The following is a 14,522-nucleotide window of genomic DNA, read 5'->3' as shown; positions in this document are numbered from 1 at the left end:
GGCATCTGAAGACAAAAGAGAAGGTTAGAAAGGGTCTCCCAGCAGACTAACTGGATGAAGATTGGCTGTACACGCACCCGTCGATCAGAAGGTCCCACTGGGGGAGACTGAGTGGACTGGGGGTTGAAGTAGTCCAACAACGTCCCAGCATCAGGACAATGTTGGGGTCAGTCCTCTCCATAATGTGCACCTCAACATACACAGGCTCTCGCAGGACTTTTGTGATGGGATAATCAGCGTCACTGTAGTAGGACGTGTAGGCCTCATCCCCTGAGGAACAACACTGGGGTTTAACCAGACTCCAGTTTGAAAGGCTTTAGGCAGACACAGGACAAGACCTTACCTTCAGCACAGCCTTTGGTGACACATTGGCCATTGGCCAGTCTGAGCTCCACCCTGAGAGGTCCAGGAGCAGCTACTGGTGGAGGTGGAGGAACAGAGTTGACCTCCACAACCAGAGCTTCCACGGAAGTTCCCGAATATCTACACTGGAAGAGAAACCTGGACGACACACAGCGAGCTTGTAGCATTTATCAGGGATTAGTGGTCACACCAAGTCATGGATCACCTACTCAAAATGACTGTCCCTTGTGATGGAACCATATGGTCCAATCCCCACTTCATACGATGAGGTCATTCTGTTTTCATACACCACATATCCACCGTCCTCCTGTGAATAGAAACGGTGTCAGCATCCAGTCCAAGCGATGCAGAATAAAACCAGTAGCAGCTGCTAACCATCACGCTCGTGCCACATGCGGTCACAGGGAACTGGTATATAGCAAAGGAAGGTGTAGACCCCACAGGAGCACAAGGTGGGTCGTTTCCACCCAGTAGATGAACCGAATCCAGACTCAGTCGAGGCAAGGTAACGTCTCGAGACACCACTACCACAAACTGACCATCTCGAATACACTGGACAGTCACTAGAACAAGAGCAGGTTAAATTCAGAGAAACGGTTTAACACGAACAGAATAAGATGGAGAACGCTTACCTGCCCTCCCATAGAAACACTGCTGTCCGTTAAAGCAGCAGTTGATAGCTTCACACTCAGCACCACTGATCCCAGGTAGACCACATTGGATCTGCTCAGAATCAGCTACAGCACATTTATCAAGGGGCTCTGCCTGCACTACTGGCTTCTGAAACTGCTGTTTAACTGGCTTCTGAATCGGAAACTGCGGCTTAGGTTGTTGTGGAACTGGCTTCTGAAGCGGAAACTGCGGGTAAGGTTGTTGTGGAACTGGCTTCTGAAGCGGAAACTGCAGCTTAGGTTGTTGTGGAACTGGCTTCTGAAGCGGAAACTGCGGCTTAGGTTGTTGTGGAACTGGCTTCTGAAGCGGAAACTGCGGTGTAGGTAGTTGTGGAACAGGCTTTTGGAGCGGAAATTGCTGGTTAGTTAGCTGTTGAACTGGTTTCCGAGGCGGAAACTGCTGGTTAGTTAGCTGTTGAACTGGCTTCTGGAGCTGAAACTGCTGGTCAGTTTGCTGGATCATCAGAGCTTGAGCATCCTGAAGCGATTTACTCCACTGTGGAACAGCATGACAGAAAGCACAGACCACCAAAATCTGAGCCAAACACCAACTTCCAGCCATTGTTCAACAGCTAAACACAAAGTGAAGCTTCTTCTTCTTCTTCTTCTTCTAGGATTTAATGGCAGTTGGCAAACCAACTTAAAAGGTGCATTTCCGCCACCTACTGATATGGAGTGTGAAGCGCATATTTGGAAAGGAAGTTTAAACTAGATCTACTCTTTAAAAAAAAAAAAAAAAAAAAAAAAAAAAAAAAAAAAAAAAAAAAAAAAAAAAAAAAAAAAAAAAAAATATATTTTTTTTATATATATATATCCATATAAAATTTACACATAATGGAGTTTTAAATCCTATTAAATAATCCTGTTTCCTTTAAAAATATAAATAACTCATGATAAACTCTTGATTGTTTAGCACCTTGTCCTAGGAGAACCTGAAGTGTCAACTCATTGATTCCTACACTTCTTAAAGCATGTCTTAACTGGGACCGCTCTCTTTCATAAGCTTCGCATTCTAAAAGGACATGCTCTATATTTTCAACTAACCCACATTTGTCACAATTTCCATTCTCATGTTTACCAATTCTTTGTAAGCTTTGATTTAATAAACAATGTCCAATACGCATTCTTGTTATTAAAACATCCTCTTTCCGGTTTCCGAATCTTCTTCTCTCTGACCCAACTTTTCCTTGAATGCAGTAAAAATGTCTACCTTTCTTTCCTTCATTCCATTCTTTCTGCCAAATTTCCTGTATTTGTTTAGCTATTATCACTTTAATTTCTGTTTTACTTAATGCCACTTCAATGTCAATTTGTGAATGATTTAATGCCTGTTTAGCCTGATTATCAGCCTCCTCATTTCCTTTCACACCCATATGCGATGGAACCCATACAAGATTCACCAGAAGTCCATACTGTCTTGTTCTGTAAAGACTCTGCATTACTTCATTTATCATGTCTTGCCTTGCTGATGATGTTCCACTTTCCAAGCTATTTAGTGCGGATAAAGAATCTGTACATATCACTACCCTTGTTGGTTGGATTTCTTCTATCCACTGAAGCGCTAGACATATTGCAATAATTTCTGCAGAGAATACTGAAAGATAATCTGATATTCTTTTTGCTATTCTAATGTTAAAAAGTGGAATATATACCGCTACTGCTGTTTTCCCAGATTCTGGATCTTTTGAACCATCAGTGTATATTTGAACTGCACTATAATAACTTTGATCAATGTATTGCTGTATATTAAAATTTCCTAATCCATTTGTATTGTTATGCTTTTCTTTAAGCAATTGAGTATCAATCAAAGGCATTGGGAAAAACCAAGGAGGAATTGCTGACCTAGCCACAGTAGGAGCAACATTGAAGTCACTTAATCCCATTCTCCGGGCTTCCTCACTGGCCTTCCATCCAAAACTTGATAACTTTTTATGTCCATATTCCCAACAATCCTCCAACACCATTTTAACTGGGTGACTGTCCAAGTGTCCCTTTATACTTATAAAATACCTCATCTTTAACTTGAGCCTACGAATTACTTGAGGCATTACACCCATCTCTACTTGCACTGCTGTTATTGGAGAGGATCTAAACGCTCCACAACAAACTCGCAAAGCTTGTGACTGAATTGCCTCTATTTTTACGAGTTGTGTTTTGGATGCAGTGCAATATACCATACTGCCATAATCTATTGCTGATCTTATTAGAGCACAATATATTATTTTAAGAGACTGGCGACATGCTCCCCAATCAACTCCTGCTAAACACCTCATGATATTTAATGCTTTTTTGCATTTGTCAACCAGTTTCTGGATATGCATACTAAAATTCAATTTCAAATCCATCCATATACCCAGAAACCTCACAACTGCTGTTTGCTTCACTTCTTGTCCATACAATCTGATGTTAATGGTAGGGTTACTTTTCCTTTTTGCAAAACAAATTACCTGCGTTTTATCTACTGAAAACCGAAATCCCCATTCATTTGCCCAATTTTCTACCATTTTAACGGCATTCTGCAAACATCTTTCCACATTCTTTACATTACGCCCTCTTTTCCACAGTGCTCCATCATCCGCATATAAAGATCTTCCAATGCCCCTATCAACCTTTGTAAAGATGTCGTTAATCATAATATTAAACAGAATTGGACTACTAACGCTTCCCTGAGGTGTTCCATTCTCTATTGTGTGTATCTGAGAAAAAGCAGTACTTACTCTTACTTGTATAGTTCTGTTAAACAGGAAATCCTTGATCCAGTTATACATTCTTCCTTTAATTTCCATTTTTTCTAACTTAATTAAAAGTCCCTCTTTCCACATCATGTCATAAGCTTTTTCAACATCAAAAATACCCCAACTAAAGCTTCCTTATTTACCTGAGCCTTTCTTATTTCAGATTCCAGGCACAGTACTGAGTCCATTGTATTACGTCCTTTCCTAAATCCACTTTGATAAGGTGATAAAATATTATCCCTTTCAATGACATATACTAATCTACTCATGACCATACGCTCCATTATTTTGCATAGATTAGACGTTAAAGCTATAGGTCTATAATTATTTGGCTGTGTATGATCTTTGCCTGGTTTTGGAATTGGCACTATGACACCATGCTTCCAGTCATTTGGTAACTTTCCTAACTCCCAAACCTTATTAAAAAGCCTCAAAATTGTCTCTAATGCTGTCTCTGATAAATGTTTTACCATCTCATAACAAATGTCATCTCTGCCTGGAGATGTTTGCTTAACCCCTGCAAGCGCTTTTTTCAATTCGTACAAATTAAACTCTGAATCCATTGTACTTCCTGAAAGTCCCTTTTCCTCCAATAAATGAGGATATTTACTTAGTATCTGGTCCCTAGTTTTCCTCGCATCCTCTGATAAATTCGAATTACTATGAATTTTAACGAATGTTTCTGCAAATACCTCTGCTTTACCGCTTTCAGATATAATTTGTCTATTATTATATTCTAATACAGGTATGTTGTAACCTCTTTGTATCCCTCCCATCTTTCGTATCATATTCCATAACTCACTTATTTCAATGTCTTCCCCTATTCTATTACAAAATTCCCTCCAATAATTTCTTTTAGATGTCCGAATGACTCTTCTCACTATAGCTTGTGCCCTTTTATAACTTATTAAATCATTATAATTAAGTGACCTTCTTACCTTCTTGAGTGCTTTATTTCTCCTTTTTGTTGCCTCACTACACTCCTCGTTCCACCATGGCATAACTTTCTTCCTGCTGCCTGCCTTCCTCTTACCTATTACTTCTACTGCTGTACTCTGAAGAACCTTGCATATTTCATTATTAAAAACATCAACATCTTCTATACATTTACTAATGTCCTTCATTTTGCTTCCACATAACTCCTTATACTTATCCCAATCCGCTGACTTGAACCTCCACCTAGGCATTCTTTCCCCCACTCTTTGTTCTATATCTACTCCAACTTTACTGCAAATAGGAAAATGATCACTTCCTACAGTACTTTGTTTTAGTACTTTCCATTCACATTTACTCGCTAAACTTTCAGATACTATTGTCAAGTCTAATACCGAATGCCTTCCCTTATTCAAATCAATTCTAGTATGACTTCCATCATTAATGCACACTAATCTTCCCCAATCTAGCATATCTTCAATGATCTTACCATTATAATCTGTTTTTGCGCTTCCCCATATTGAACTATGAGCGTTAAAATCACCACACCACACCATTTTTTGACTTTCATTTCCTCCTATACTTTCTAGAATATCCTTGCTTAACCTATCACATGGATTGTAAAAATTAATTACTCTAATACACCTTGATCCTTCCCATATTTCCACCACCACAACTTCTACTTCCCCATCTACCTCAACTGTTTTATACCCGATTCCTTGCTTTATAAAAGTAGCTACTCCACCTCCATTCCCTTGTTGTCTATCCCTCCGAATAGTAGTATATCCATGTATTAGAAAGTTATATTGTGACTTAAGCCAAGTTTCCTGTATACATATAATATCTGGGCCTTTCTCTTGGTCTGCTATAAATTTCTTAAACTCCTGTCCATTTGCAATCAAACTTCTTGCATTCCATTGCAAAATATATAACACCATTAAGATCCACCACATGTTGTCTGACTATTTACTGCTTGACTATTTAATGTTGGAATCTTGAGCCTTTCATTTATCATGTCAACAGTAACATTCCCCAGATCCAAGTACTTTTCTGCAGCTCTGATAATGATTTTAATTCTTTCAGTCCTGCTTTCAGTTTGAGCTGAACAGTTCACTACTTCAGCGATAAATGTTACAAATGCCACTTTATCATCCACTACTACCTTTTCATCTCTTTGTTCTTTACTCTGTTGTTTTGAATGAATTTCTTCATTCATATTTTCATTTGTTTTAGGAATCTGGTTTACTTTCTTCAATGCCTCAGCGTATGTTATTCCTTCTGTCGTTCTAACATTTTGAACCTTGACTGCCTTTTTCCGTACCTGACAACCACCGTATCCTGCACTATGATCCCCACCACAGTTGCAGCATTTAGGATTTACACCTTGCCCACATTTGCCGTACTCATGTTCACCTCCACACCGCGCACATCTCTGCTTACCTCTGCATACTGCCGCTACATGACCGAATTTTTGACACTTATAACATCTTAGCGGCGGAGGAACGTATGGTCTTACTGCATATCTTACAAATCCTAAATAAACTTTCTCTGGCATTTTATTTTCATCAAAGTTTATCATTACTGAGAGGCTATCCATCTTCTCGTTATTTCTAACACACTTGAGCCGTTTAACAAACTTTACTGCTGCTCCCGTGATATTTCTTTTAATCTTCTCCTCCGTGACATCTGTCGGAATCCCTGTTACAACACCTCTAACCCAATTCTTTTCTTCCGGTATCGAGCACAACACCTTATGTCCAATCATCGATTTTATACCCAGAGCTGATTTTTGCTGCCTACTGTCTTTACAAAACAACAACAGATTGCCATCCCTCAAAGTCGTAATGCTTTCAACTGTCCCTATCATTTCTTTCAATGTTTTCGTCAGCTTCAACGGATTAATCGCATTTACAGAGTCAACAAACTTCAACAATACCTTATATTCCTCTTTCCTTCTTCTAGTCTGGAGATTTCCTTTCTCACTACCCGATTCTGAAGATTGTTTCTTTCTTTTCCGATTTTCTACTACACTCCACTTACTACTTCCATTCTCGCCGCCTCCACTATCCACATCCTCCATTTCCGGATCACTTCCGGAATCTACGCTACTTCCTTCCATCATCACTCCACACCTCCCATCACCCGAATCCAAAGTGAAGCTACTGCCCTTTGGTCTTTTTGTATTCTACAGATTTCAGCTAATTAACGATAGTCCCTCCCTCTTCATTAACAACTGGGTGATTCTCATTGGATCTCAAGATTCAATTCTTATTGAGAAAAAACGCTTATAAAAGCAACACAGAGGCTGCGTCCACATCTTCACTGACAACTCTCTCAAGCCTCGTTCACGCGGACGCTAAACATTCTTTCCAAATCTTTATCTTCGTCTGATACAGGCTCAAACATATCAGGTTTTAATGCCTAATCTCGCCATCGTTCACGCTGGACAGAAGAGATCCGCGCTGTGAAACAGCCAATCAGAGCAGAGCTCAACATTATTGTTCATGACCCTTCCAAATAATTCTAGGGACAAATCCCAGGGTTGTAAATGGACATGTAAAACCGTTCCAGAGAATTTTTGCCCATACCCAAGCCACGTACCTTTTATGTAGATATCATTTAAAATATAGTATCAATGCATTCTATGGCACCTTTAACTGGGATTATGAGCTCATATTTTGGCTGGAAGCAATAATTTGAATTTGAATTTCTCAACGATGGATTTGTTTCTTATAAACACACAGCCTTTCCCTTCACAAGACCGTAATTGATGTGAATTACTTGTGGATTATTTTGATATTTATAATAGCTCTTTGGACTTTCGTTCTGATGCCACCCATTCACTGCAGAGGATTCATTAAAAGAGAGAGAGATTTTTATGAATATTCTCTATTATTTGAGTCATATCAGGCGCTTTTGTAATGACATTCTTTGTCTATCATAGACACACTGTCAAACTTTAATTGTAAAATTGTGAATAAGTGTAGATGAAAATCTCAGATCCTTTTCAAGCCTTCCATTGGCTAGTGACATTCCAGAACGTTCTCATTTGTTAATTACAGGTCCAGAGACCTTTGGAGGTCCAAAGGTAATCAATCAAGCTGAAAGGGGAGGAGCCGCTTAAATTCAAAGCTGTACTTAATGGCAAAGACGAGCACTGGTGGGTATTGTGTTAACGTTTGTCAGGATGGGTCTTTTGCAATGTGTGTTAGTGCTGGTTGTGCTTGTGGTGTTTGATCTGAAGAATGCTTTTGGAAGTTTGAGTTCCAGTCAAAGTCCGAAAAGCAAGAAGCATCAATTGTATCCAGCTTCCAGAGTGCCTGTTTCTTCTCAAGTGCTCGGGAACACTTTGCAGAAGGCCTCTCCGTTTCAGAGTCTCGACTACAGAGGATTTGCACAAGAGCCTCTTGGTCTTCAGGAGAAGCAGGTGTTGCAGGGTCCAGTGAAGCCTTTGGACTGGAGGTTCCCCGTTGTTCCAGAAGTGCCGAGTGAGATGGCGGTGGATTTCCATTTGAGGCAACCTGTGACCCCCAGTAGTGTAGCTATTCAATGCGGTGAGAACCGGATTCATGTGGAGGTACAGCAGGACTTGTTTAGCAATGGTGAACTGATCCAGCCATCTGGTCTGACTCTGGGAGGATGTCCTGTTGTCGGTTTGGTCCCAGGCTCTAAGGTGCTCTTCTTTGAGAATGAACTGCAGGACTGCAACAGTGTCTTGATGGTAAGAGCTGTTAAGTGTTACTAGATTTATTGAACCCTACTAAAAATAGGCCCTTGTTTTGGTATCGACGTTCTAGATTCAGGGAACCATCCATGGGACGGTTCTCTTATAGTGGGAAAGACTCTTAATAACTGCTTACTCGGGTAACCAAGTGTTATGGCAGGACTTGCTAAGATGCCTTTTGGAATGGGTTCTCTTTTTCGGAGAACCCTCTTGGTAACAACGTCAGTCTCCTATAGATGACCAAGGATGAGCTTGTCTACACCTTTGCCCTTACCTACACTCCTGAGGCGTTTGCTGGCACTCCGATTACCCGTGCAGGTGGTGCAGTTATTGGAGTTCAATGCCACTATCAAAGGTAAGCGACCTTTTGTGACTTGTGGCACTGCTTGCAGTGGTGGAACTGGAAGCCCATTTAATTGGTCACTTCTTGAACTGCAGGTTTCAAAATGTCAGCAGTAGTGCCTTGAAGCCAACTTGGGTCCCTTATGCCTCAACGGAGGCTGGTGAAGAAGTCTTGGTGTTCTCCCTGAAGCTCATGACTGGTTTGTGCAGTTTCTCTAGACCTTCTGCCTTCTGAACGAGGCTGTACCTAAGCAGTTCTTCCCTCTTGCAGATGACTGGTCCTATGAGAGGCCTTCAAACTCCTACTTCCTGGGTGACGTTATTAATGTTGAGGCATCTGTGAAGGTATACAACCACGTCCCTCTGCGTGTGTTTGTGGACAGCTGTGTGGCCACCCAAGTACCTGATGTGAACGCCCTTCCGAGATATTGGTTCATTGAGAATCATGGGTGTGTTCATGTCACCAGATGCTGCAGAGTTGACTTGTTCTCGCGTTTGCTCCTTGTAACCACTTTGTCCCTGACAACTACTTTTTACTCCTTAGATGTCTTGTGGATGCCAAGGTCACAGCTTCCAGCTCGCGCTTCATGCCTCGATCCCAGGAAGACAAAATCCGGTTCCAGCTGGAGGCCTTCATGTTCCAGGGGGGATCCAGTCCTTCTGTATGTATGAGTGTTTGAGAATGACCTCTCCCATTTGCTTTGGTTTGTGTCCCCTTACCCGTGGTGTCTCTTGCAGATCTACATGACGTGTGTTCTGAAGGCCACTCTTGCTTCTGCACCTAGTGACGCGCTCCACAAATCCTGTTCCTTTGCCAATGGGTATGTTCATGCCACTTACGAATACATTAAAGGTGCCAAGTCTGATTTTTCGTATTGCAGGTGGCTTGCTGCTGATGGGAACAACCAGGTTTGTGGTTGCTGTGACTCAACATGTGGTCCTGATGGTGGAACTGCTGCTTCTCCTTTTGGAGGTAGGAAGGTGCTTTTAAGCTTGGTTTTTGACCCTTCAAGCACTTAACTTTGGTGTCTGCTTTTTCTAGGCCTTCAGTGGGAAGGGAAGGCCTCGCTCGGTCCTGTAGTGGTTCAAGAGCACAAGAAGACTTTAGCTGGTCTTCAATAAATGTGGGGGAGCAAACTTATTCTTGTTTCTGTTTTTCTTGTCTAGTTTAACCAATTGATTTTGTGCAAGGAAGTGGGTAGTCCTACTGTACCTATTCTCTTGCCAGAAGGAAAGGCTCCCTTTTCTCGTAAGGGAAGTTAATAAACCTTTTAAAGGGACCTGCTGTGAGCTCCCTTTTTTAGGAGTACTGTAAAGGGAATTCTGTTAATTGGCACTTGTGCCAAAAGAGTTCTGTGTGAACGTCCCCTTCCTTGAACAAATCCATGTACAATAGAAGCGCACTCCCAGTATCAACACTGGCACAACATTTTCCACCTTCAGACGGGTTATTTATAGGCTTTACATTTTAGGAAAACGGCAGGCATCGCTTAAGTTCAGTGTAGTATTTGGTGTGCCAAACTTGCAGAACCTGTACTGACGTAAGGGGTTTTTTGTGCAGTAGCAGGTCAGTTAGAATTCTGAAAAATCATTGACGAAATGACACCCAAATAGAACTAATGTTTGGACTCTCAGTGAATGACCTTTTTTGAAAACTGTTGGTTTGTCACTTGTGCAACATCTTGGGCGGTTTCAATACTAAAGGGATACTCCACCCCAAAAAACCGGCCCCAGATTATTGTTTTACTTTCACAGTACGTTAAACATCACTCTCTCACTTGACCTGGAGAAACGGTGCATCAGTTGAAAGTTTAAAGACTCTAGCTTCGATATTTGACCAATGTTTTGATAAAACATTGTTGCAGTGACCGTCATTTATGTCAGGAGTACAAAATAGGAGTCATTTTTAGAATAGAAATTCACCAAGCATTCATATTCAGTCACGTCTGCAGTGGTTTGTGTTCAAATAGGGTTTATAGTCAAAAGTTGCATATACACAGAGATATATTTACTGATGTTTACTTCATATTTCTTCAGTCAGAATCCTCATTTCTAATCATTTTCCACTGATTTACGTGATCTGATGATAATGATCCGCTCCCAGCCCTGTCTCTGTGTGAATAGTCTTCCGTGTGCGCGCTGACAGAGACCGGATTCGCCCGTGTCTTGTCCATCATAACTGTGCATCATATCCCGCCCCATCCTACCCATGATGCATTTCCTGTACACTTCTGTGTCGATATCTGACCACAACCACACAGAGAAACCTCTGTACCCATGAAATATCCAAATAATAAACACACGATTACGTTAGTTAATGGTTGGTATGTGATTTTGGGCGTTTTTATAACTATTAAAAATGTACATCTGAAATGCTAACTTGTGCAGCGACGTAAAAGGCTATAAATAGCATATTTTTACAGCAGTAAAATTCCACATGTGATCGCAAAAGGAGGTTATTACAAACAATCGGTTAATTTTCATGAATAGTCTTATGTAGCTTGATGCTAACGTTAGCTCTAATGCAGCTACATAGCAGGTGCAGTTCTTCTTCATAATGCATTTTGTAATCATTTTGTCAAAGGTTGTAAGAAAATGTTTTGTTGTATTTTTATAGTAAGGCTTTTGATAATAGTGGGGTAAATGTATACTGGCATAATGATAAATGAAGAATCAGGATTTTGTGTCATACCTGGCCCATGTGTGAAAGGCTCGTTTCGTAACAACAATAGAATCATGAATGGGGCAGTTTTGCCGGTCCCAACAAGAGATGATCGCATTCCAGGAGTCATAAATCAATTTTACTAGCCTTCTCTAAAAACACACATGACACGGTCTTAGAAAAGGTTTCATAAATTTCACACTTTGTGAGATTATATTCTGAAATATCAAAATGAAGTATTAGTAGACTTGTGGCTTTAGCTTCATTATGTATCTAAAATCATATCCTACGTCACTTTTAAATAGGTTTTTAATATTTTTACTGACATGTTTCAGCTTACATATATCTCTATTATAACCGTCTGAGTAATTCTGATTCCTGAACAGTAAACTTTGAGGTGTCAGCTTTGTGAACAGATGTTGATTATGTATCTAGTAAGAAAGACTCGTTAGCAGCAACCTTTTAATTTTGGGCATGTCATTCGTGTCTCCATGCTGAAAATGGGGGGTGACAAGTAAGGGGTTAAATTGGGTCCCAAAGACCAATGAAGGTTCTACAGGTTTGGAACGACACGGGGGTAAGTGATTAGTGACACCATTTTCATTTTGGGGAGGAGGATCCCTTTAATATCATTACTTTGAGTTGAGGACAATTGACACGGTTTCTTGTTTGCTTCAAGACAGTCGAGAATTGATTTCCATTTAAAACTTGAGCTCAGCAATTTGAGTTGGATTTAAAACAAAAGCCGCAAGTAATCCACATAACTTTATATTGTGAATATCGGGAACCAAACTACGGTTTGGAAGACAAATTAAAAAAGGGGAACCTTGTGCTGCCCCAGGTTAACAACTGGAGGATGGATAAAGGAATGCACAACCTTACAAAAGGTTGTGAAACCTTGGTTTAATAGTGTGAGGAAAAAACAACTGGGAAGAGGCATGTAATCCCGGATTCTGCCCAACCAAAACAATAGACAAAGAGATACCTCAGGGTTCTGCACGGTTTATTAAAAACACTAGATTTACATGACCAGAGTAACTTCTCCACTAGAAACCACAGTCTGCTCCCCAGAGACAGCCTTGATACGAGTGTCTCTTCCTGAAAGAGAAGTGTTAGAAGTGAGAACGCACTTCTAAAATGCCCAGTTCCTTTTTGTCGAGAGAAAGCAAGAACTCACGTTTCCTGGTGCAGCTTTGCTCACAAGAGCCAGATGATGGATGGCACACCTCTGTACTGCAGTGGATGAAGATCTGACAGGGAAGAAAGAGGCTCAAGTCATAGAATCCACAAGTAGTAAATACACAAATGTTCAAGTAAAGGGGGGCATACGGTTTCCTGCAGAGCAGCCAGTGAGGCTGGATCTACAAATGTGAACATCTTCACAGCAAAGCGCTTGTAGTGGGTTGGGAACTGAAGACCAGACGATCCAGTCACTGGAACCAGTGTGGTCAGATAGCGGTCGTCCTGGTAAGGGCATCTGAAGACAAAAGAGAAGGTTAGAAAGGGTCTCCCAGCAGACTAACTGGATGAAGATTGGCTGTACACGCACCCGTCGATCAGAAGGTCCCACTGGGGGAGACTGAGTGGACTGGGGGTTGAAGTAGTCCAACAACGTCCCAGCATCAGGACAATGTTGGGGTCAGTCCTCTCCATAATGTGCACCTCAACATAAACAGGCTCTCGCAGGACTTTTGTGATGGGATAATCAGCGTCACTGTAGTAGGACGTGTAGGCCTCATCCCCTGAGGAACAACACTGGGGTTTAACCAGACTCCAGTTTGAAAGGCTTTAGGCAGACACAGGACAAGACCTTACCTTCAGCACAGCCTTTGGTGACACATTGGCCATTGGCCAGTCTGAGCTCCACCCTGAGAGGTCCAGGAGCAGCTACTGGTGGAGGTGGAGGAACAGAGTTGACCTCCACAACCAGAGCTTCCACGGAAGTTCCCGAATATCTACACTGGAAGAGAAACCTGGACGACACACAGCGAGCTTGTAGCATTTATCAGGGATTAGTGGTCACACCAAGTCATGGATCACCTACTCAAAATGACTGTCCCTTGTGATGGAACCATATGGTCCAATCCCCACTTCATACGATGAGGTCATTCTGTTTTCATACACCACATATCCACCGTCCTCCTGTGAATAGAAACGGTGTCAGCATCCAGTCCAAGCGATGCTGAATAAAACCAGTAGCAGCTGCTAACCATCACGCTCGTGCCACATGCGGTCACAGGGAACTGGTATATAGCAAAGGAAGGTGTAGACCCCACAGGAGCACAAGGTGGGTCGTTTCCACCCAGTAGATGAACCGAATCCAGACTCAGTCGAGGCAAGGTAACGTCTCGAGACACCACTACCACAAACTGACCATCTCGAATACACTGGACAGTCACTAGAACAAGAGCAGGTTAAATTCAGAGAAACGGTTTAACACGAACAGAATAAGATGGAGAACGCTTACCTGCCCTCCCATAGAAACACTGCTGTCCGTTAAAGCAGCAGTTGATAGCTTCACACTCAGCACCACTGATCCCAGGTAGACCACATTGGATCTGCTCAGAATCAGCTACAGCACATTTATCAAGGGGCTCTGCCTGCACTACTGGCTTCTGAAACTGCTGTTTAACTGGCTTCTGAATCGGAAACTGCGGCTTAGGTTGTTGTGGAACTGGCTTCTGAAGCGGAAACTGCGGGTTAGGTTGTTGTGGAACTGGCTTCTGAAGCGGAAACTGCAGCTTAGGTTGTGGAACTGGCTTCTGAAGCGGAAACTGCGGCTTAGGTTGTTGTGGAACTGGCTTCTGAAGCGGAAACTGCGGTGTAGGTAGTTGTGGAACAGGCTTTTGGAGCGGAAATTGCTGGTTAGTTAGCTGTTGAACTGGTTTCCGAGGCGGAAACTGCTGGTTAGTTAGCTGTTGAACTGGCTTCTGGAGCTGAAACTGCTGGTCAGTTTGCTGGATCATCAGAGCTTGAGCATCCTGAAGCGATTTACTCCACTGTGGAACAGCATGACAGAAAGCACAGACCACCAAAATCTGAGCCAAACACCAACTTCCAGCCATTGTTCAACAGCTAAACACAAAGTGAAG

At 41.8% G+C, this 14,522-nt stretch overlaps 1 protein-coding gene across 1 annotated transcript; it reads right to left on the bottom strand.

The window, feature by feature from the left end:
* Positions 1–12,418: 12,418 nt before the first annotated feature.
* On the bottom strand, positions 12,419–13,560 carry LOC132131827 (zona pellucida sperm-binding protein 4-like). The gene is made up of 6 exons (XM_059543952.1): positions 13,475–13,560; positions 13,246–13,403; positions 12,980–13,172; positions 12,760–12,907; positions 12,608–12,680; positions 12,419–12,528 (listed from the first exon to the last, which is right to left on the bottom strand). The coding sequence occupies exons 1-6, from the start codon at positions 13,537–13,539 to the stop codon at positions 12,452–12,454; spliced, it is 714 nt and encodes a 237-aa protein (XP_059399935.1). The 5' UTR covers positions 13,540–13,560; the 3' UTR covers positions 12,419–12,451.
* Between the last annotated feature and the right edge of the window lie 962 nt (positions 13,561–14,522).

Source organism: Carassius carassius, chromosome 48, assembly GCF_963082965.1.
Source record: "Carassius carassius chromosome 48, fCarCar2.1, whole genome shotgun sequence".
Classification (NCBI taxonomy): Eukaryota; Metazoa; Chordata; class Actinopteri; order Cypriniformes; family Cyprinidae; genus Carassius; species Carassius carassius.
The sequence above is the reverse complement of the archived record's forward strand: the minus strand, read 5'-3'. Positions and strand labels throughout refer to the sequence as shown.